Source organism: Coturnix japonica, chromosome 20, assembly GCF_001577835.2.
Source record: "Coturnix japonica isolate 7356 chromosome 20, Coturnix japonica 2.1, whole genome shotgun sequence".
NCBI classification, from domain to species: Eukaryota; Metazoa; Chordata; class Aves; order Galliformes; family Phasianidae; genus Coturnix; species Coturnix japonica.
In genome coordinates this window covers 11,818,507-11,843,016 of record NC_029535.1, presented here as the reverse complement: position 1 = coordinate 11,843,016, position 24,510 = coordinate 11,818,507, and the positions used below count along the sequence as shown (strand labels likewise).

Here is a 24,510-nt window from a genome sequence, read left to right as displayed (position 1 = left end):
ATGTGTGCATCCACAAATGTGGAGATATTAATATTGTACTTCTAGACACACACAAATCACATCATATTGAAGGCAGATAGGTTTTAAAAAAAACCTTCTCCAGCCAACACAGCTATACCAGTACAAAACCCCCTGTGTTTAGACCAGGCCTAAGGATGGTTGGAGAATTAGTGGTTTATGACATCAGAGACAACATACAAGTGAAACCAGATGGAGACTTATTCAGGCTGCTGGAAAAACAGGCTTTGTTTCTAAGAGTATCTGTTTAACAGAAATCCTTGAGGGAAACGCTCTGCTGAAGACTCAGTCCATCCTTTCCTCCAGTTAAGAAAGATGTTCCCAGTCCACATATCCAGCTATCCCAAAAATTTTCCAGAAAAGAAAACCAAAAATAAAAAAAGGAACCAAGGACAAGATTTATCTTTCTGATCTATCTACATAAGTACCAGATAAATCTTCTTTTGTCTGAGAAGGACCTCTGTCCTTCATGCTCAAGCAGCGACAAAACACACAGCAACCAAATTTCTAGGTCCCTTCAGATGACCCTGAAGGCAAAGTCCAGGGAGCTGCATGACAACCTCCTCCCTTGTCCAACCTGGATCCAACACTCACACCCACTATCCCTGTTTCTGGCTTCAGAATAGTGCAGACCCCACCGCAATTTCTCCTCTCCCTTATTTTGAAAAAAATCAATGATATTATTTACTTTGAATTTCCCACTGAACGCAACTATTATTTCCCATCCATTTTCAATAAGTTGTATTTCATGCAGCATTCAATAACAAACCATACAGAAATCTGTATCTGTTAATTCAAGCTTCCATTTAAAACAATTTTGCTTGAAAATACATATTTCTAACGTTGAGCCCCACACCTACTGATCACACATTTGATTTAAAACGTTCAGAGAGTTTCCAATCAAAATCAGGTTTTGCCCTCAATCCAAACAAACAAAAGTCTCTCCTACCTTAAGGAGATCTTTGTAGAGTTCTGGGTACAACATTGCAACTTCAGACTTAACATCCTTGTCCAGGACCAGGGAGAACACTGGAAACATGGTGTAAATTGTGGAGTACCTGAGAAGAAGGTAGAAGACTGATAAATTATTTAAACTCCAGATAAACAAACAGAAATGCTAACGTTGAGAATGGAAATACAGTATCCAAGTATTAATGGATGTACTATAAAACACAGGAAAAACCTGTAGGATTTGCTTTTTGAATAGCTTGTGATTAGAAACATCCATAGGCAGATCAGATTCGAGTACTGCAAGTGATGTTATAGGTTTATTAACAAAGCCAAGGACAGACCTGTCTCCACCCTGAACTCCACTCTACAGCTCATGCTGAGTTCTGCTTGTACCAGTAGGAAGTGGGGATATATGTGCTGGTTTGGGTTGTTTTTAATCAAGCATGCTATAGCCTATAAAGTAATGGGACTGCAAGTGCAACAGTAGTGTATTTTAATGGCATCTCTCAGCTCACTGAAGCAATCAATTCCACCTGCTGTAGATGTTGAGCTGCCCCCCAGCTGGCACTGCTGGGTGCTGGCTCTCCATACTGCACAGCTCCAGCCCACAGTGACCACCTCCCTGCTCTTCACCAGGACTTCATCCTGGAACAAGGACTGCTGTTACTGTCTGACCTTCTGAACGTGACACTCTCCTGAAAAGGCTTCTAAAAGTGTCTGCACTTTGTTGGTGTCTCTGCTCAGCTCAGAGGAGCAGAGAGAGGGGAGTGGATCACACCCTTCCAAAGCAGTATTGTGAGATACGCAGAACAGAGATGTGCACACCTTGCGTATTATATTAATTAACCCAAATCCATCACTATGCACGTGTTTTCCACACTATTAGTAAAACATGAGCTCTCACCCAATGATGAGAAAGCCTTGGTAGAGGGGGACTGAAGCAAAGTAAAATACTGATGAGAAAACAGCCTGGAAAAAGAAAAAGAAATAGAAATAAGCTTTTCAGGCATTAAATACTGCAGTTCATGTAGCAGCTTAAGAACACACTCTGTTCAAACTGAAAAGTACATGGAGGAAGCTCTCCAAATTCCTGAGACAAAGAAGAATGTAACATCAACCCCTTCTATTCCCACAAACCTTGGATGAAATCTAAGTTTAATAGCAAACACTGGAGAACTGGACGTGGAAAACATTTTGTAATGCAGTTCCAGAGAAGAGAACACAAAGAGTCTCCTCCAGAGCCCACAGCTCTGACCAAAGCTGTCCTGATGCCATAAAGGACAGGTGTGAACTTCCTCCTGCCTCCCTCCCTGGACGATGCCTTTACAGTGTAAAACAATTAGCGCTCACTCATACAAGTTACGAACTCCAATGAGTTCAGGATTAATCTTTTGTCAGTTAAAGAAATTATTGGTTTGTTTTCTGATTTTAAGTTTTGGATACATTTCTGCTGCTGAAGCAGCTTCATTGTCCTCTTGAGTTTCAGTCTCTCATTTCCACTTATCTGCCTCCAACATGTTTATTCTAAAAGGATGGGAGGGAAGAACGAGCCATCTCAAAAGCTCAAGTATTTTACTAAAACGTGTTAGTACTCTTGAGGAACGTGTTTGTACTCCATGGCACAGGAATACACGTCCTGGAGAACAGCCCCCATCTAACTGTGACTCAGGCCAGGCCCAGTCAGCCAGGCGCTTACCCTTGGTCCCACTATTTGAAGTCCTGACCTGAAACACACCTGGAAATCAGTGCACTTTCTCAGCACAGGCCTTAAGAGAACTGTCCTCCCTTAGATCTTCAGTATTTCATAACATTACTAAGCAACCACACCACGCTGCAACACAGCAGCGTTTCCTAAGGCAAAGTACTGTTTGTCCAGTTTTGGAAAACTTCCTGATGTTTGTCCTACACGAAGATCCTGTGTGCTTTCATAACAAAGTAACAGCCTCCAACCCATGCAAATGTTCATAAGAAATAGCAGCACTCCAACTGAAAAACACAACCTTCATTTTCGACATTTTTTGGCCACCTCTTCAAGGGAGAAGCCCATACAACGTGCCCTCACCTGCATTGTGCTGATGCACAAGCTCCTGTGGATGACAAACTGACTGAGAGCTGCAGACCGTTTGTAGCTGTTCCGCCCGTGCACCATCAATAAACGACCCAGGTGTTTAAACTGAGTGATAGAGAAATCTGCTGCAAGGGATGCTTGCTTGCCTTCCTGCGTACAACAGCAAGTAAAGCACGGTCAGATCATTTCATTATTGGTAACAGAGAAATATATTACTCCTACTAAGTTATCATGACAGAATTTCATGAGAACGTGCAACACGTTAGGTGGGGAAGAACATTACCTCAGCATTTCTGCTTTCCACCACAGCCTTTAAGCAAAGAGCAGTACTATGAAAAGAATTCCCATTTGAATCCTGGCCTCCGACTATAAGCAACCCTCTGCATTATGATCCACAACACACATGTTAACACCACGCTCATTCTGAACCCCATTGGTTCTGAACACAAATGCTCAGGCTCTGCAGCTCCCTCAATACTAGTGTCTGGCATGATGCAAGCAGTCTTTACCACCACCAGATCCAGTCCTTTCACTTGGAACAACACCACATGCAGGAACTGGAGCTCTAACTTGGGGCTTTCTAAAGTAATACAGCCCATTTTAATTGCATGTGTAGAGTGCATACTATTAAAGCAATCGTAACCCCGGTGTTTGGAGCACCTACATGTGACTAAAAATCCCAAAGTTCACATGGTGGTCCAAGCTTAGGGAATCTCCCAATAATCAAATAAGAAACTTTAATTCTGCTAAAGCTGCTTGTGACTTCCCCAGGGGTTCACGGGTTACTCTTGTGGAAGCTTCTCACATTCTTGCACAGAGGATTCATTTAAGAGCTCCTTGCTAACAAGTTTCTGAATTGCTGCAGGAAGAAAATCTCACCTTTCCTTCAACTCCAACACCACAGTCCGCCTCCTGAATCATGCTCACATCATTCCCTCCGTCACCTGCAGGTCACAGCATGGATTAATTGGTAGTTTAGCTACAAAGATGACTTTCAGCCTCATCAAAGGTGCCTGGACCAGGCTGCAATACCAGAAGAAAGACTGAACTCTGTTAACAAAAGTGGGATCTAAAATTACCACTTGGGAATTTTAGTTCTTTCAGAAGGTTGTCATTTGCTCCACCCACATGAACTGGAGGTCAGTGAGGAGTTAATTGTCTGGCAGGTGCACCACTTTACCTGCGATGCTGCCATAGAGCTCACATTAACAATAGCACTGTGTCTGATGAAGCTCAAACTCTCTTGTGCGAAGGTACAACCCCAAACATCAGTGCATCCCCAGATGCAAATCTTCATCGTATCAGTCATCCTCCACACACAGATTAAAAAGCTCCTTATCTCAGCATTTCCAGGGTTATGGGATGACACCATTGCTACAGGTACATGGTCACTCATCCCTGGTGAGAATAAAGGATCTCTAATTGCATGTGTATGCAGCCAAAACGCACTTCTTAATTCAATCTCTGTCTGCATGTAGCCATACCAACCACAGCTACAGATGCCCCTACAGACACTAAACTACAAACTCTTCACTTTCGAAGGAAGACAAAACTGTTTTCAGGTTCCTCTGCAGCCCTTACCTACAGCACAGGTGAGTTTGCCTGTCCTTTCCTGCAGCAAACGCACGATCTGGGCTTTCTGTGTTGGAGCACACCTGCAGCACACGACGGCAGGGCACTGGCACGCCAGCTCCATGAACTCATACTCATAGTACTTCAGACACACCTGATTCACAAAGAGCAGAAGCATCACTGACGTTTGTTCCACAAACGCTCCTTAGCAGACGTGAGACACGGAGCGTGCAGTGCAGCCCTACCTCCAGAGAGTCGCCTGAAATGACCAGCGCACAGTCGTGCTTCCTGCGGAAGGCGTTCAGCTCCAGGTGAGCCTCCCCACGATTCGTCACCTGCAGGGAAACACAATGTGAGGGACGGGCTGCTCTGCGGGGCAGCCTCAGTTCTCCCTCCCATCCCAGAATTGGGTGTCCTGGTTGGGGCACGTGGTTGTTACTCACTAGTCTGAATATATGGATGTCCTGTGTGCGTGTCACCAAGTGCGCATTCTTTGCTGTACACGTGGCTGTCTCCAGCTTATCCCCTGTCAGCATCCACACCTAAAACCCAAGTATGCACTGTGTTAAGCACAGAACCTCAGAGCCACGTCTGCAGGACATCTAGAGGAAAGGACTCTTAGGATACACATACACACGTTTTCTTTCTAAAAAAAAGAAAAAAAGCCCTATTTTAACATGCACAAGAAAACTCTCACTGATTAAAAATAAAGATTTCAAGAGGCCAAAATGCAGAAGAGGTTACCAGCTCCATAAAGCATTTCTCCACTTGCAGTTTTTCAAGATTCGACAAAACGCAATCGAAAGAACATGAACGTGTGTGTTCACATGTCCCACCCCGACCATTCCTTATGTGCTGAAATAAACAGGCCCTTCTGCAGAAATATCCCTCACGGCCCTGCCTGCAATGCGGATGATGCAACTGGGGTTAGCTCACTGCTGATGTGTGCATCTGGAACAGACTGACTTGGTTTTGCGTTAAGGTTTTCTGTTGTATTCTTCTTTAATATTTTTTATTTTACACACACATAAATATACAAACACTGCTCCTTTTATTTCATGCTGGCAAGGGGGGGATTTTAGAAAGCAATGCCAGCAGCCATACTAAGCAGCAATGCTCTGCTATGATCTGGCACAGAATTCCCTCCATACAGTAAATATGTCAGTTTGCTGGTTGGTTTTCCTTTGTTTTCTGTTGCCTTTTTTATTGCAGGGCTGTTCCTACACTTTCAAGGCAACACACAGAGACTCACTTATTGGCTCAGTAATTTTAGCTTGGGCAATGATTCGATCTCAGCAGAACAGTCCCTTAGATGAATTATCAGCCTGCCCCCAGCTGTGATTTACCTCCTGCGTGCCCTGTGCTAAGGAACCCCCAGCAGCAGCTGGAGGCACTGCAGGGTGAGCCCCACACCCAGCTCCCAGCTGGAGGCACACACAGCACTGCTGAGCAGCTCGGCTCTCTGCTGCGTGCCCAGCGAGTGGATCGAGGTTCTCCTGCTCATGGGGACAGCCCCAAACTGAAAACACTCCTGGAAGGTGTCCCTAAGCCAGGAGTTCCACTTCCAAACTAAACCCCAAGCACAGCCCTGCTGCTGGATTCACAGCACTGCTCAAGATTTTGCTTGCTTTGATACTGAAAAGTAGAGAAGCTAAAGGAAAAAAACCACAAACTTTCTACTGACTCTTCTAGTTCAAATCTGAAGGCAGTCCATCCTTTCACCCTTTTGCGACCCCGGGATCTGAACGACAGGTTCTCGGGGAGGAAAACTAAGCAGGGACCCCCCACCGGCGGGTGCGGGTTTTCAGTGCCCGCATCAGACGCAGGAGCCCGAAAAGCCGGACGCGTCCCCAGCCCGTCATTCTCGTGGCTCACGCTCCCTCCAGTGGCTGCTGCGCAGCACTGACAGCCCCGGCCCAGCAGCAGCCCCCGCTTCCAGCACGTTCTGGACCTAAAGCTGCACACAAACACATCAGCCAGACTCGCTGGTCCGGCTCACAAAGGGCACCCGCTCGATACTCCAGCACAGCCCCAAACTGCTCCCATTTTCTGCCTGCAGGACAGCAGACTCAGAGGGGCCAGGTGCCCATGCCAGGGGTGGGTTATGCAGACCTTAATGCCAGCATTCCTCAGCGTCTCCAGAGTGGGCCGGACATCTGCCTGCAGCTGGTCCTCCACCCCAGTGAGACACAGCAGCTCCATCTCCATCTCCAGACTCTCGATGACCGTGGCTACCTTCAGCGAGCGGTCGTGCACACTGAGCTTTGCCTGGACGTACCGTGCCTGAGGACAGAGCAGACAAAGCCACGTTCAAACAGCTAGCTCAGATTTTCGTGCAATACAGAGCTAGGCAGCACCACCCCAAAGCAATCTCTTAGCTGTCATTCAGAGACACCTCCTGTAATGTCCCTTTAGCACAAGGTGCTGCTACAGAATAAGTGTTTCGGGTAGTCTGTCTGCGTTCTTCTGCTCTGGCATGTACAGAAAAGCCTGTGAATGACCCCCAGCACCTCAGGGCCCAGCCGTGGCTGTTGGGACTGACACTTCCCCAGATGAGGGTCACAGAGAATCTTAAACCTTTCTGCCATCTCATCTCTGTGTTTGGCTGCAGTTCTCCTTCACATCTTGCCTGCCCAGAGGAGCCCATCTAACAGATCCCACGCACAAAGCCTGGCTGTGTTGGATGTGGGATGTTTGCAGCTTTCCCCAGTCTCAAAATGCAACAACGCAAATTAAAAGCCAATACCCTGCCCCAAGCAAACACTATTTGCTAACAAATAATGGAGATCTGCAGAACATGTCAGCACAGAGGATTATAAAGCAGGAATGGGGAACTGTTTGGGACGTTCCTGGATGGGATCCAGTTTCCCACATATCACTTTTAAAGTCACTTTGATTAAAAGAACAGCAAGACACTGAAAAATGGCAATTCTAGCAGAAGGATTAGGGAGATGAGAGGCAGCATTATCATGAAAGGTCTGTGAGAGCCAATTCTGCCATTATTTGTTTAAAAAAGAAAATGAAACAGAAAAAACAAGACACTTACTTCAAAGTCTTGATACTGCTCTTCAGTGAGAGACTTCTTGGCTACAACAAGAACCCTCAGGCCTTCCCGAGCCATGTTACCACACTGGAAAGAAGAATCACATTGTAAACCATAAACTGCATCTCAAGTAAGATGATTTATGCACAGCATTTCAGAGATTGCAATGCAAGATAGCAGGTTAAGAAAATAACGGTCCCATTTGAGCAACCCCAGCAAGTCTGTAACATCTGATAAAGTGCATGATAAACTCAAAAGGAGAAAAAGGAGATCTGAAATGGTTTGCAATCTATCCCAGTGATCAGAAACAAAACTGTCCCCTCTGCCATATCACTGCAGCAAAAAACAGCCCCACTGATTTTGTCTGCTCTGCCTCTAAGAACACATAGCTTTGATTTGATGACTTGAAATCTATGGCCATAAACTCAGTAAAATAAGGCCAATGCATTATTTCTGTGAATGTCGAGGTGTGGGGCTGGAAAGAACCAGTAACCAAAGCCACTGCTACAAACTGTGTGTCAACATTACTGCAAATCTGATGCACGTATCCCAGCACAAAGCTGCCAAACAGAGTTTAGAAACTAGACTTTTCAGTCTGAAATAAATCCAGACATAGAGCCAGGCTCATGACACATTTGGTGACCTTGGATGGCAAAAAGTTTTGAGCAACATCCACTTTATTGATGGAAATTACTCTGCACTAAGTAGGTTGAACTTGCCACACAATTTCCTTGTTACTTGGTATTTGTTTGGCCAAAGACTAACCCACTGAACTGCCAGCACATATGATCTTTTGGCCTACAGGAATTTTAGCACTTGTCCCCTTAGTGGCACAATGACAACAGAAGCTTTGCCAGGTGTTGCCCTGGTAGGAGAAAAGCACTTACACAAGGAACCCCTGTACTAAGAGAGACTGCCCCGTACCTCCTCTTCCAGCCAGTCGTTGTACTGCACGATCCCAGCCATCACCACGTCTGCTCCCTTCATGTAGAAGGTGATCTCTCCCGTTGACTCATCCTGAAGAAGCAGAAGAGTTAAAGCTGGGGCAATATTGGAGCACTTTGAGTGGGCTCAGAAAGGCAAGTAAGGAATATTTCACAAAATCACAGAATCTCAGGGGTTGGAAGGGATCTCAGGAGATCACTGAGTCCAATTCCCCTGCTAAAGCATTTCCCTACTATAGATCACACAGGTGGGGTCCAGGTGGGTCTTGAGTGTCTCCATAGAAGGAGATTCCAACTCCTCTCTGAGCAGCCTGTGCCAGTGCTCCATCACCTGACTGTAAAGAATCTTCCTACGGTCAAGTTTTAGGCCACTGCTCCTCATCCTATCGCTATGCACCACCAAGAAGAGCCTGACATCATCCATTTGCCCCCCACTTCTCTTCAGATATTCATAAGCATTTAACAAATTCCCCTCGGTCTTTTTTCCAGGCTAAACAGACTCAGGTTACTCAGCACTTAATCATAAGGGAGATGTTCCAGACCCCTCTCCATTTTCGTGGCCCTCCACTGGACTCCTTCTAGGAGATCCATCTTTCAGGGACTGGGGAGCCCAGAACTGGACACAGCATTCTAAATGTGGCCTCAGCAGAGCAGAGAGGGAGGACCACCTTCCTCAACCTGCTGGCCACCCTCATTTTAATGCACCGCAGGATACCATTGGCCTTCTTGGCCAAGTATGATCAGCTTCTTAATCAGCCACATGTGATGCTGACAGCATGTGCCTTCAAACAGCCTCTGGCCCTCGCCCCGAAAAGCTGCTTCATACTTATCGAAACAATAAAACAGACACACAAGGCTTAACAGACTGAAAGTCACTCTAATCTGCCTCCTTTACATTATACAGCATAGGCATAATTAAAGTTTACGCTTGCTGCAGAAAGGTTAGATTGCTGCCTGCCTTATCTGATACAAGTCATTTGCAGGCTGCAAGCAAAGCCTATTTACATTACCACAAATTAAAAAATCCCTTCTAAGCGGGTAGATACCAAAGGAGGTCACAGCTATCAGTATTACAAGCTAATGGAAACTCTGGCAATTTCCTCAAAGGAGACAAAACAATGAGTAAGAAACAAACCGCTCCATCAACCAAGATAGCCACCAGGGATAGGAGGAAAATAAACTTCACACACAAAAACAAAAGCTCAGGAAGGTCTGGAAATACACAGCCATGAACAAAGGAGGAAAATTAAATATAATTTTTAAAAGCATAATAAATGCTCTTTCATTTTTGCGCTGTGTAATATGGGCATTAATTCGTTCTGCTGTTACTGAAACTGGTGATGATGCCAATTCCACACAAAGAGTGCAAGTCAGCAGGTGAAAGCCTGATGTCCCATGGCACCAGTGACACAGAGTCCACTTCCACAGCAAGAAAAAGTGACACCTGATGCTGGCACTAAAAATCCAAAGAGGAAATGTAGGTGTCTTGGATGGGAAAATTAAGTGGACAAAGACAACAAAGACCCTTTACTGAGTGTTTTAACCGAGCTCAAAGATCTTCACGAGTACAATTCTTACAATTAAGCTTCAGAATTCATTTCAAAGCCCTGAAGCATTCAGCCTTCATGTACCAGCAGCCATACTTCCCAGCTCCCCAAAGCAAAATGAGCACCACTATCAAACCAAGCAGAAGGTACTGAAATAAAACACAACACACTTTTGTCAGAGGTAAAGGTAAGGGGGTATCTATTCAATTATTTGATTTACAAGTGTCCAACAACATCTCTGTAGGAAACTGCATAAGGACTCCACTTCCCCTGCTGCAGAACTGGCTAAGATAGTTGAGAGGCTTTGTCCAATATAAATACTGTATCAGCTATCTCCTTGCATTAGTCATTTCCTCTCAGCAAGTTCAGTAGGAGGTTACTGCGTTCTCATATTATGGTGAGATCGCACTATAAATCCACACAGAGATTTGCCAGTTACATTGTTTTGGAGAAGCATCTTTTTCCACCGTGGTCTGATTCTGGCCGCAGTTCAAAGGCTTCTCTCAATTCCAGATATGACAATAGCACTATCTTTGCTTTGCAACAAAGATCATTCCACATGGGTAAGGGGAAAAAAAGCAAAGAGAAAGAAGAATGGAAAAAGTTGTGGTCAAACAAACAGGCCTCCTTACAAGAAGATAAGTAAGTAAATAGCACTGCAAAGAGCGGCTGCTTTGTTGAAACAGGACTTCTTAGAACTGAAATAATCGGCTACAGAAATGACAGTTGATCACACATAACAAACAGACCTTGCAAAAATATCCCAAGCCAGGCAACATCTGCTGCTTGTTTTCACTATCAGCGACTGCTTTATTTACTAAGAGTTGTGTGTTGGAGGAAATCTTTCTGTGAGGGCCAGAGAGGACAGGACCAGCAAAGGAGCTGCATTCCCTGCGAGGATTCTGTGACACTGCTCAGCACTGTGCATGTAGCACTTACTGAAACCCCAGACCCCAGTCGTGCAGGAAGCCTGGCAGGGCACTCACAATGGCTCCTGCTGGCTGAAAAATGGCAGTTTCTAATAATGGGCGATAGCTGTAAGGCTGAGCAGAAAACACCACCGCCTGAATCCTACTTGGTGCAGTTCTGCGTGAAGTCTTGCCCTGCAGCTGCTCTCTTCCCCCTCCCAGCACTCTGCTGCTGTTGTCTCCTTGACACTTCACACCACCTTGCAAGCCCTGGATCAGAACCAACATGACTGCCTACACATGTACACATGTACATCCAATAGTTTTATTTGTCAGTTACTGTTAAACTATTCTTAATGCAAACTGCCTTAAGACAGTATTTTGGAGCACATGGGAACAAGGTGGGTAACCTGCAGGCAGTCAGCACCTGCTCCTCAAACCCTGGTTCTGCATGGGGTGCAGAGGGGGCTGCTATAACAGCACAGCAGCAGCTCACCAGCTGCAAAATGAAGGCATTTAACAAGCACAAAGGGCGGGCAGTGCTTCTGCTCACAGCACAAACCTGCTCTACAGACACCGGCTCTGGCCCTGGCATTGCTCCTGCTGACCAGCAGTGGGAGCTTTGCTGTTTTCTTCAGCAGTGCTGTTAAACACAGCAATGCACAGGAGGAAACCTTTTCTTCCTAAATGAGAGGAATGTAGCTAACAGTTATCCCAAAAGGCATAAGCTTCAAATCTCCGCTTTGTATCTTATTGTTTTACCATACATAAAGGGGGGGATAAAAGGGAACCTTTCCACATAGAGAAGAAAGAATTTCAGATCTCGTATTTTTCTGCTGAACACACAATTTAATGAAACACTCTCTGGTTCTGATGCTCAGCCCACTTCTTACACCTCTGACACAACAACAAAAGTCTGTGCTTTATTACAAGCCGTGGTGTGAGGAAGGGCATTAATCACCCATCTTTTTCTTCTAGGACTTGAAAAGGTCACCTGTTGTCTCTGTATCACTTTCACTGTAAGATACAATCCACCTGCAGACATCGCACTTGCTGCTCATGGCAGCTATCCCATGCAGCATGGCACATCTGTGGGACTCTGTGTTCAAACACATTCAGCTGGGGCTGTAGACTCAAACATTTAATACACCACTTGCTCTGTAACATGACAACATCATCCCTTCATGGTGCAGTTTCTGACAGGGGTTGAGTTCCCAAGAAGTTCAGGTCTATGAGGCTAACAAACACAAACGAACCAGATAAATCTGTTGTATAGGAAGCCCACGTATGAGATACTGGTTGCAACTGCTTCTAACAACAACAAAGGTGATTCCTACTACTGCTGTACCTTAAACATGAGGCAGAAGATAATTTTACACCCTGTTCCCAGATACCCCAAAATAAATAGGAAGCAATCTAGTTTTAGCTCAAACCAAGAGGAGGCAAAAAAATCAGTCTTACCCATACTTACTTACTCTAAATAACAAGGCTGTGGATCACGTGAAGTGAAATGGCAAATCATTTATTTAAATATTATACTTTAAATTCCTGACACCAATTATCCGTCTGTGCTTTCAGTAAAAATAACAAGGATGTTTTAATTATCTGCAAAAGAAATATTTCAGCTGCCTCCTCTCATTTGCTTTGCAGGAGAATGGAAGTGGCTCACTTCAGCTGGGCTCCTTCGTTTTCCTAACTTCCAATCAGTAGCACTATCATGAAAACTAATAACAATAATGGCACCAATTCATTCCTAGTGTTTTTTAAACACCCACACTTTCTTCTTTTTTCTTTCCAAGGTAATGAGCTTCTAAGAGTCTGATCTCCTATTGTGTTTGCAGACAGAATGACGAAGGTACGTGCACCATTTCAGCTGGGCACACATTCAGCCTCCGCAGCGCCTGCCTGCTGCTAAACGTACCCACCTGCACTGATGCACCCTCTTGCCTCCACTCAGCTATTTTCAAACTCAATGTAGCATTCTCAGCGTGGTTTCGAGCTGCCAGCTCAGGAAAAAACACCACCATACTCCCTGCAGCTACATCAAATGCTTCCTGCCATGGGAGCCAGCAGAGGTGTGGGCAGCGCTTCCCCATCATCAGGAGCAAATGCACCGAACCCCCCCACAGTGCACTCACAGGACAGTCACAAAGACAGAAGGGCGCTGCTGAAGCCACTTACCCGGACGATTATTCCCATGCGTTTGCTCTCGTAAGTAAATGGGAAGATCTGGAGGATGGTGAAGTTCAGGATGTGGCCGCCCGGTGTCCTCAGCTGCATGGAGGACTGGTCTCTGCCCACCAGAGTCAAGCCCACGCTCTCGGTCCACTGCACCAGGGCCACCTGAGAGGGAAGGCAGAGCAGGCTGTAATCTAGCTCCGAAATTACACTTTATGAATTAAAACCCTTCCCATTCATTGAGCCAGAAAGTGAAAAAAAAGCTGCCTAACTGTCACTTCTTAGCAGAGAAATACTTCCCTCCACACATCAATTGTTTCTTTCTACTTTTTTCAGCATGGCAGCACAGCTGACACGAGCCCGTGTATCAGCAGCCCGATGAAAAGATCAAGGGACACTTTATACAGACAAACACTGTAAAATCCTTGTAGTATTTTGTGACATTTGCAAAGCTTGAGAGCACTGGGCACAGGGCTGCTGCTGAATGAAGGATAATTATTCCTTGGGCTTTTGGAGCTCTAATTTTACTTAATAATTACCCAAAATTTCTTAGGTGTAAATGGCGTTTATTGTGGGAAATCATTAGATACAGGTAGAAATTAAATCTATAAATACTCGCATCAACTCAGGATTTTATTAAGGAAGTTAATGCAGTTGGTCTAATTGGACAATCAATCCTTTGTGTTCTGAGTTCCTTTCATCTACTGTTAGGATTAAAAAAACAACCCAAAATATATTTCTCAAGTTAGTCTTAAATAATCAGGCAAAAAACCATAAGCTGATTAGGCTTTGTCCTTAAAGGCTTTTATGTCATTTTGAATCAGGATTTATCTTTATGTTAGCACGTTTTTGTAGGCTTATTCACAACATTTGCAACAAATCAAAGGATCACTGAGGTTCTTTTTCAACTTTCCTTGAGACATCCTCAGTGCATTACAGTGCACAGCCACATAATCCTCCTCACCACCTCCCAGAGCAGAAACGGAGCACAGGTTTCTAATGCTCTGGTTAATAAGCAATGACTGAATTTGTTGCATTGTGATGTTACACAAGCACACTCTCAGTATATGTGGCACTAAACGTTCATCAGACATTTACAGCTCACCAGCATGGGCAGAAGACACAAATCTCTGCTCCCCACTCAGGCTATTAAGGCATCTCCATTGCTACTTTCTTCCAGGTACCCCCTTCCTCCCTCCTGCCAACATCTCATTCCAATCCTACATCAGAAAGCATTTGAACCTCCAGAAAGGAAAGTGATGGGAAGAGCAGTGTGGGATCCCTGCTACACTGTGCACATCATATTTCTCAGCCCTCAGTAGCCCTCCAGGTGAAGCACATCCAACTCGGGATGTGGGGCTGACCCCTTGTAACTCACCACCTCCCAGTCTCCGCACTGCTTTGTGAGTAACCCCAGAGGAAAAGCGATACAGTTCATCTCTGAGTGCACTCCGGGAGTTTGCAGCTCTGTCCCGTCCAGGTCAGACACAGATCTGTGCACTACAGACCAGAGCAGCTACAGCAGCACAGCACACTATCCCCCCAACGTTGCTCTTTCTGATAATTGAATTATCCAAGCCACCAAAGTGAATATTGACTAATAAGCTTCATTCTAAGAAGACAAATTGATCCTCCTGCGCTATGAGTTTCTCTACAAACGTCCCTTTTAGGGTTGCCTGGGCATACAGGCAACAGGCAGAAGCCCATTGATCACAGCACCCTTTCATGTCCTGGCAGCTGTGGTGGGTTGTCAGGGTCAAAGACTGTTTGCCCAGGAATCTCAGGCACTCTTATCTCTGATCAGATTATATCTATTTCATTTCCCCTGTTAGTTACTGTATGGCTACAACTGACACGCATGCAGAGCCCCAAGGCTGTAACTGATATCTGAATACAGATACTTCAAGACTTCTAAATGGCAGTGTGCACAGGAAACAAATTTAGGAAATCCTGCTTTCTGTTACAGGAAATGAATCCTGTGCCAACTGGTAGAAATTACCCTCACTGTTAAGGTAAAGAGAATACAAGTTTTTGTACTCATTTCATAAACTGACCTTCCCTGCCATGGTAATATTTTATTGATATAGAATTTCAAAGGCTGCCTTTAACCAGAGCCCAAAGTCATTCCCCTACAGGGAATGTTATTTAACAGCATCGCTCTCTTCTCAAGGACTTGTGCTGATCCTGCATTTTGCACCATCTAGAGTGACACACACATAGGACATCTAAACAATATTTGTGTATCTAAGACCCGCAGAAGAGATTTCTTCAGTGCAACAAAGCATATCTGATTTCCAAACACACTGCAATTCTCCACTGAAGACATTTGGAGAAAGGGAAAATAAAACTTAAAACACTGGAAAGATTAGTCATTGTGCTGTGGTAAAATGAACAAACTAACAGTAATTCCTTTGGCATTTGAGACAAATTGCTGCATAAATATTTAAAGGTAGAATAATGCAATAAAAATAAAAAATCTCTGACATATATATGACATAGTTTCTCTGTAAATAAACTGAGGATCTGGTGAATGTTTCAGGAAAAAGAAACAAAAAACCCTCAAATGCAGAAAATTCCATCTGGAAATCATTCAGATCTCGTTTCAATCCAAAGGCAGTTCCTTTCTGTAAAGCTGCCTTCATGGGGGGAACGACACATTGGAGGAGAAAAGCAGGTAAGCAAAACAGACCCAGGTTACGGGTACGAGGATCTCACCAGCTCCCAGGCCAGGGAGGGCCAAGCATTGGTTGTCACTACAGGCACTTCAGTGGAACAGGGGAAAGCAGAGATGCAGCTTTTGCATAATACAGGCAAGATACACGACCTGAAATGAATGAACTGCCAGCCTGGGGACAAAAAACTCCACAGGGAATGTTTTGAATGGCACCAAACATGGAAGCTCTGTGTCAGCCTTTCAGTGCTTACACACACATTTCAGAAAACTGGCAACTCGGGGTCTTTAGCCAATTAATTCATTTATTTGCAAACAAGTCCTCACCTCTAACTATGAGGAATGCTAATTTCTCTTCTGATGCCAAAGGAGGGAAGTCTGTTTTACTTGTGGCAATAAATGGAAGAATCCATCAAATGGGCGTTCTCAGTAGGATTCTTATGGAAAGCAGAAAACTTCAGCCTTCCAAAAGTACAGAGCACAAGTAATTATATAAATTAATAGAAAACTCTTTTTTTTTTTTTTTTCCTGCAGCACCACGCACAGCCCCGGCTGGACCAGGAGCCGGAGGAAGATGGCACAGCACAGCCCAAAGGCTGTGAACCTCTGGCTCATGTGGGTCATCCTGCAGTGCTGCCCCACATAGGAAGTGATACCTCCCCAGACAGATGGGCTACCCAGCACAGCTTCCACCTTTGCCAGAGGAACTGCAGTGATTACCTACAAACAAAATACACCCTGGACAAAAGACGAGTGTGGGAACACAAGTTGAACTCCACAAACTGACCTCATCAGGACTGGAGGCCTGGTACACCCTGCACGAGTCCTCGTAGTGCCTTTCAGCTTCAGCCTGGTCCGTCACCCCGTTGGATTCATACACCGGCGTCACGTTGTGGCAGAGCGCGATCGCCTTCACCGCCTCGTGCACGCGGCTGCTCATGGTCTTACGCACCTTGGTGGCCAAGGCAAGGCCTTTCACAGCGGGCGGCTCCTGAGATTGCTTATGGGAAAGGAGAACAGAGCTTCAATGCAGAGAAAATGACTCTGATCAACACTTAACCTCAATGAAAACCACATAATATGTGATCTGTGCAAACTTTTATATCCTCGGGATGAAATGTGCTCATTGTGCACTGTAATTCTGAACACCAGCAACTCGTTTATTGGTGTCGCTGATGGAGGAAGGTATGCCCAACAAGATCACCCACGTTTTTATAAAATACATGAGGAAAGGGTACGGTGACACAGATCTGCCCAGTGTCGATGGGTGCCAGGCCAAAGGCACAGGACTTGGTGAAACCACTGTGCCCCCACAGAACATCAGTGCCTCAGCTGGGTTCCATGTGCAAGAGCACAGAACTGCTGGAAACAGAAAACAGATGAGTTCTATGGACAGAAAATCTTAATTGCATTCGTTTAATTTTTAATACTATTTTTAGTATCAGAGTGGGACTCGTCAGATAATTGCACAATTACTAAATTATCCTGGTGGAAGAGGGGACGCAGCAATCTGGTTTCCTGCTCTGTTAACCTTTAGTGTCAAGAGGACAAAAGTTTCACTTCCAGGTCAAAGGCCACAACGTGGTAAAAATAAGAGCAAATAATAAGGACTACATTTCCAAATGAATCACTGCCTGCAAATGCTTCCCGTCACTGGGGATCTCACTCCATAACCATGACTGCTTCATGAGACACGTCCTTCAGTGTAAGGCCAAGTGCTACTTTCCACACTGCAGTGATTACAGCACACAAGATTTTCTGATTTACTATTGCAGCTTATGAGCGCTGCAGCAACAGGCTTTGACCACACCGAACACAGTAAACTCCTGGAGGTGCTGAAGGGCATTTAGATCGACATGCAGCACTGTCCTCAGAGCGGGACAGTCAGCCATCAAAACGTTCTCGACACATATTGAAAACATTGGCAAATAATTAACCAGTAGTCCAGTTTTCTCTGGAGATTGAGTATGAAATGACAGAAAATAAATCTGGTCTGTTTTTGTTTTTTGGTTTGTTTAGTCGTTTTTGTTGTTTGCTTTTAATTTGTTTAAGTACAGTGCTCTGTTCCTGCTTATCGAGTCCTGATGGCTCCTCTTTTCCTTTATTAATTCCCCTGTAGGCAGCATTTCAAACGGTGACTTAATACAGTAACCGTAATCTTGTGTTAATTTCCCAGTGAAGCAAATGCTGTGTTTGCTGTAAGTGGTGAATAACTACATAGAAGTACACTATTTTACAGTCTGACCTCAGGACACAGCACGTGCAGATTAATTCATCGCTAGCCTGGTGACCTGGAAAACCAGTTTTTGAATAAAGAGTTAAACAATCCAATTTAATTCTACCTGTGTGTATATACTGAAAATGTGGCTCTGCACTTCATCCATGGAGTCAAGGCCATACGCCACTGTGCCCAGATGAAGTCGCTTGAAGACCATCTCATTCTGCGTAAGAGTTCCTGCAACAGAAGCAGCACCAACATGGAATGTGAACGAACATCCCTATTCCGCAGGGCATGTTCTTGTCCTCGCTGTATCTCAAATGCAAAAGAAACTGGTCCAGAAGTTGGATCGATCACTGCACCAGGCTTTCAGCACAGGCTGGGGCTAAAGGTGACAGTGCACATCCCTGTACCAGTAAGTAAGAATGAGATTGTTCACCCAAAAGTCAGTGCCAGGAAGCGCTGCAGGCAGAGCTCAGGTCCTGCTGGAACTAAAAACAGCTTCTGGGAACAAACAGAGCAGGGCTTTTTATGCTGGACAAAGCTTTGGATTACAGCTTAGTTCCCTGAATCAGCTCATCTTTAAGAAGCAAGGAAGGCAGCGGGCAGACTGCTGGCATGTTTCTGCCCATACACACAGGCTACCTTCATCCTGCTGTAAAAACTAACTCTAAAAGTGTTTGGTTTTTTTAATGTTTACCTTCAACTTGGGGTTTAATATAACAATTCAAAAGCCAAACAACAAGACACCACAACTCAAAGCAGTATTTTCTACATAAATACCTGTCTTATCTGTAAGCAAGTAGGATATCCTCCCCAGCTGCTCAGGAATAGTGCTGGATCGAACCACGGTCCCAGGGATTTTGGAATCTCTGCGGATCACCCAGCTGTAGACAATTTTTCCCATGTCCAAATTCACACGCAAACTATGGAGGAGCAAAGGGAGAAAAAGTGTGTCTGAAGCAAAACTCTGGAAAGAAATCATCATGAATTGCCACAGTGTAATGAAAGCACAGGGCTTCTATGCTGCAATTGAACTGCCAAAGAGTGTGAGGAGAAGGATGTTCAAAATGAGCGGTTGGGCAGCAGATGGGGAGAAGTACGCACTGCTGCACTGGTACTGTAATTCAGAAAGATATATGACAGCATTACATGGAGAAGGACAGATATAATTTGTGAGGATGATGAATGTAGACAAGTAAGGACGCTGTAATTGATAAAGGGACAGCAGGTTAAAAATGGAACCAAAATGAATCCCTGACCTACGCTGAAAATAACAATCTGCTTATTAATTTGGTGCAATTAAATATTAAAATTTCAGTCCCTTCCTAAAGGCATTTGGGTCCTATGCTGTATAAGTATCTCTCCTTCTCTATGTTTTCCTCTGTTCTTATCAGAGTAACTTGGCAGTCCAAACACGGTGGCAGGGCCTTAAAACACAGACCTGCAGCCTACGCTAGGGCGCACAGACAGTGGGCAGACAAAAACTCTTCAATTCAGCAGGAACAACAAAGCAACTATTATGTTCAAACAGCAATTCTATTTCTAAATTTGGTTGTCAAATGAGGAATACACAAGACTTCACGTGTCTGCCCACATCAGAAGCAGGGAAGAGGATGCAAAGGAAGTGGTATCTTGCTGGGAAGAACTAGTAGTTGACTCACCTAATTGGAATGATGTTTGAGAACAGGAGGAGGAATCTTATGATCTGAAGATACCAACGGCCAGCAAAATGCTGAAGGGCCACCATGACAAGTGAGACCACCACCAGGGCCCCAAACAGGATCTTGGTGAGACAGTTCACTTCCAAATCAAAGAGACCAATCTAAAGAAATAAAATCAAGACATTCCAGCCACACTAAAGTCATCAGCTCAATTTAATACTCAAAAAAGGAACGAGGCCCTGTATTCAAAAGAGTTATTCCTCACCAGTCAACGTTTATTTTTTATTTAAAACACTACAAGCTTATTTGAATTTATAAACAATGTTGTTGTCAGATTGCTAAATAAGAGCTCCTACTAAATCGGATTTCCATCTCTTGGAAGCTGAGAAATGTTTGAAGAGCCAAGAAAAGACTCATGCTGTCAAAAGCTGCAGGCTGTATAAACACCCCCACTCCCTATCTTAGCTTTGCTACAGCAGAACACAGCAAAATAAGCTTTCCCATTCTACCTGGGACTGCTTTATTATAACCATGTAAGTCATCAGCATTACTAGTGTTAAAAAAAGTGAGCAGGTACATGAAGAACAGGCTCAAATTAAAGAAAAACAACAACAACCTCTGATATAGTAACTACCTTAAAGAGTAGGCTGAAAAATATAAATCATTGTTCACCTGACGTTGTCCCTAAAGCATGTATGTACTGTCCTTGGATGGGCTTATTTTTCTGTTTAATGACAAATTACTGCCAATTTTAGTTATCATATTACTGCTTCCTTACCCTACCTTACTTCTCGGGTTTGAAGTATTCATCACACTGCGCAGTTCCCTTCCAGTGTAGAGGACAACTCCCACAACAGTACCTAAGCAAAGCAGAACATGCATCAGCCTAAGAAGTACAACCTCTGCTTCATAGCCTTCACAGCTAAAACTGACTTCTAGCAGGTCAGCTCCTAAAGCAATGGTAACGAGGACTAGAAAGGTGAGTTATCTGAAATGAAGAATCCATGCAATCACAGATGCTGAACAGAGGACAGCCAACGAGGAGTCAGCAAGTCTCCAACCACTCTGCCCTTATGGCTGGACTTGATGCAGCTGAGGAGCATGCAGAGATGAGTTGCATGCTTTGCTGGCTTGGCTTTTCATGACCCTCCCCCAGCTTTTGAAGGTACTTGTCACTACTCACTATAAATAAATAAAAGCAGAGAAGGAGGAAGGATTAATTGCTTCTTCCCACCCCTTCAAACCCCACTTAGGTGTGCTAAAGTATGCCTTACTCCAACACAAAATGGGTGCTTTGGGATATGATTGCTCCTTATTGGTGAAGTTTGCCACAATCAGAGTAAAACCAACAAATTCCACAAGCTTTAAAGATAGAATAATCTTATTTTAAAATCTATATCTTAGCTGAGTATTCCTTTAAATGCTGTTCCTACTGAAAGCTGAATCATACCAACTCCCACCTTACTGCAACAGATGGAGCTGCTGGGAGCCCATGTATTTTAATGCTGTGTCCTGCAGTTTCTAGAGATCTGAGAGAAACACCTTTCTCCCTTTTCTTCCTGCAGACATACAACATGGTTTGGTACTATCACCACTGTTTTTCTACAGTTTTCTCATAAAGACTTTGCAAAAAGCAGCTGCAGTCATGAGTTTAAAAACTGCTATTGCCAGCACTGGTTGCTACTAGAAAATGTTACAGGTCTATAAAAATAGATAAAACCACCACTAAAGGGAACCAAAGCACTGTCGCCGATACACTGCCTTTTTAATACACCACTATTCTGCTGCTGACATTAATGACCAGAATTTTAACAAGTTGAAAGCGTATCATTTTTAAATAAGATTAACTCAAAAGAGGCGGTTACTAAAAACGCTGAGCAACATTCCTTTGGAGATAATAATAAAGAAAAAACAAAACAAATCACTATGGGCAGATGGCAGGAGGGGTAAGATCACTGCCATTAAATCAGCAGATGGCACGGCTACTAACAGTCAGAGCTGGACCCTCCTACCACAGCAGCAGATGGAGACAGTCACATAGCCCTGCTCCATCCTACAGGCAAGGGCTGCCCCAGCGATGGCAGCACCATGACTTCACAGCATTTGCTTACAGAGGAGGAAAAATGATATTCACATTTTCTTTTTACAGGCTTTCCTTGCAGAAATAAACTGCAACATGCTATTGATTGCTGCCATAGGAGAAACAAAAATGGACATGCTATAGGTCATAGGTACTCACCAGCTGAAATGACAACAGTATCTGAAGGATATTCTCAAAGATATCTGTACAAATAGCTTTACTCATACTTGAAAGGAGGGTGGGTTTTGCCCCAGAGCAGGATGGACTGAGGCAGAGCATTGCACAGCCTGTTGGGTGTCAGAAGCCACCCAGCCCCAGGCAAGGTGTTTGCAAGCAGGAAGCAGGAAGGCAGGTTACTTTCTACATAGCAATTACTAATCTATAAGTACTATTTACTTGGCCAAACTACACATGGATGACTAAGTTTTTAGCATCCTTTGGTCACATCACTGCAACAATATTGTAATATGTTTCAAAGAAGATCCTGAGCAAGGCTAGATGGAAACATAAAGGAATAAAATCTGATCATATGTTCCGCTTTTAAAAGGGAAAATGAGAATCTTTCCAGTACTTCATAAACATCTTTCAAAGTTCATGTTCCTTCCCACTATTAACAATCCAGGCACATCACGGTACTGCACTGCAAAGTCCCTCCACTCGGCAGCCCCTACTCCAGCACTGCTTACTGAGCTTCACTCTCCTCCAGCTGCTGTCCTGTGATCCTGACAGACATGCTAAGCAGGAGAGGAGCAAGGCTTTTACTTTGACATGCCTCTGCAGGAGGGCCCTGATTAATTTCAGGCCTTCAAGCTTATCGTACGCATGTACTAAAGTATGTCAAAGATTGTATTTATTTTCTTCTTTAAAACTATGCAAGATGAACTCGGTGGAAGCAGTTACCTGGAAATCTTTCATCTTAGCTTCTGTTACCAGAATCTATTTGACACTGTTTCTGTTACAGATTAGGATGTCAATGTGGAGAGCAATTAAGTGCTATTCTGGTCCTAGATGCTAGAGAAGTGCCCAAAGGCCTCTCTAATTCTTTCTCATCTAGGAATGTCCAAGAGGCAATTAGCTGCCAGTCCAGCTCCCCAGAGGTGTTAGGACAAGTGGGAAACCTCACTCTGACTGCTAATTTCTCCAACTGACAGAGATTATTATTCCATTACAAAAAGACCCTTCAAAATTGTTAACATATTCCCTTAAAAATAATTTACACGTGCCTCCTCCTTACCTGATGCAATCACTGTGCTGGCCCACAGGGTGTTCTCTATGCTTAAACTTTCATTCACAGAAGGGTCACTGTCCTCCTACAATAGGGGGAAAATAAGAAACTGTGTCAGTAACTTAAAAGGCAGCAGGTTGTTGGAGTTACACACGGGTGCTTGAAGAGGGACGCTCCATCAGCACAGGGCATCTAGGAGAGATGGAGGATTTTCATTAACCCAGTGAAATCTCTGGATAGGTTGAAAAACAACACTTGATTTCAGCAGAGAAAGTAGGGTTGGAAGAAAATGTGTGAAGACACTTCCTGCTGAAAGCCACTATGCACTGAGAAAGAGATTAGTGAGAAGCTCACCAGGAACCCCTGCTTTCTCACAGGCAAAAGGTTTTAACCCTACAGAGACTGTGGTGGTGATTTCCTTCTGAGTACCACACATACACAACCACCAACCTCAGTCCAAATGCTCACACCTAATGCCATCCGTGGAAGGTCCCACATCATAAACAGCCCATGAACCTGTTGCCAAGTCAAAGCTTCAAAAACAACATTCTTGTTTCAGATTTATTTCATGTTGGTTATGGAGGGGGAAAAAAATAAGAAAAGAGAGTGAGAGGAAAGGCACAAGGAAGAGCAGAACTTCACATCACTCCTGAAAGAAGTCTGGCATCCTGCTGGTGTTCAGCAGGTTGGTACAGAAGTCAGTACATTCATTATTTCAAGCAGACGTGAGCAGGACTTACCCTTGTGAAGGTTCCCACAAAATTGTGTATATCAATATTGGGCTCTTCTGCATATATATATGACCGGATTTGCAGCAGGTCCTAAAAACAGATGTGTTTGGGCAGGCATTTAGACAACCACATTTTAATATCATACAAATGTTTCTAACAAAACACTTCTAGTTACTTAAATTATACTATTTTCTTGAGCCCAACTACCTAAGAGAAAATATAACCATTTTGCCAGCAGGTCTGAAGTATTCACTGGACTAAAACCAAAGAGACTCCTGGGAGTTACTTGGTTGTTAGTGCCCCATAAAAGCAAATGCAGCCTGGAAAAAAAAATCAAGAGAGCCTAACAAACACATTGCTTCCTACCAGAGAAGGTCTGGACCTTCCAAGGTAACCAAGGAACATCCCAACTCTCAATATTTAGTGGCTATGAGAACAGTTCCATGCTGACAAGGAGATACGTCAGTTCTGAGCAGCACTTCCAGTGCTGACTCCATGCAAACTACTCACTTCACAGACAGAATGTTTAGCTTAAGAGGTCTGGTATAAAATAATCTTCCTGCAACTTTACATAGAACATCAGTAAAGCAGGGACCCAGATTTCTTCCTTTCTTCCTTCTGGCAGGACGGCCACGTGGCACAGCCAGCCAGCTTCACCGCACCCCACATCTTCTCTTTGTTGCCAGACCTAA

The 24,510-nt window shown here is 44.2% G+C and overlaps 1 protein-coding gene across 1 annotated transcript in view; it reads right to left on the bottom strand.

The window, feature by feature from the left end:
* Nucleotides 1-24,510, bottom strand: part of ATP9A (ATPase phospholipid transporting 9A (putative)) — a 47,417-nt gene that overhangs the window by 7,089 nt on the left and 15,818 nt on the right. The window contains exons 8-25 of the mRNA XM_015882050.2: nucleotides 23,828-23,908; nucleotides 23,097-23,172; nucleotides 20,566-20,642; nucleotides 19,783-19,943; nucleotides 18,902-19,044; nucleotides 18,243-18,355; nucleotides 16,688-16,900; nucleotides 13,233-13,394; nucleotides 8,577-8,669; nucleotides 7,656-7,739; nucleotides 6,722-6,892; nucleotides 5,053-5,151; nucleotides 4,855-4,944; nucleotides 4,619-4,763; nucleotides 3,917-3,981; nucleotides 3,032-3,187; nucleotides 1,874-1,938; nucleotides 968-1,076 (exon numbers count right to left, since the gene is read on the bottom strand). Of these exons, the coding sequence (XP_015737536.1) occupies nucleotides 968-1,076; nucleotides 1,874-1,938; nucleotides 3,032-3,187; nucleotides 3,917-3,981; nucleotides 4,619-4,763; nucleotides 4,855-4,944; nucleotides 5,053-5,151; nucleotides 6,722-6,892; nucleotides 7,656-7,739; nucleotides 8,577-8,669; nucleotides 13,233-13,394; nucleotides 16,688-16,900; nucleotides 18,243-18,355; nucleotides 18,902-19,044; nucleotides 19,783-19,943; nucleotides 20,566-20,642; nucleotides 23,097-23,172; nucleotides 23,828-23,908 (2,103 nt within the window). The remainder of the gene's footprint in view (nucleotides 1-967; nucleotides 1,077-1,873; nucleotides 1,939-3,031; nucleotides 3,188-3,916; nucleotides 3,982-4,618; nucleotides 4,764-4,854; nucleotides 4,945-5,052; nucleotides 5,152-6,721; nucleotides 6,893-7,655; nucleotides 7,740-8,576; nucleotides 8,670-13,232; nucleotides 13,395-16,687; nucleotides 16,901-18,242; nucleotides 18,356-18,901; nucleotides 19,045-19,782; nucleotides 19,944-20,565; nucleotides 20,643-23,096; nucleotides 23,173-23,827; nucleotides 23,909-24,510) is intronic.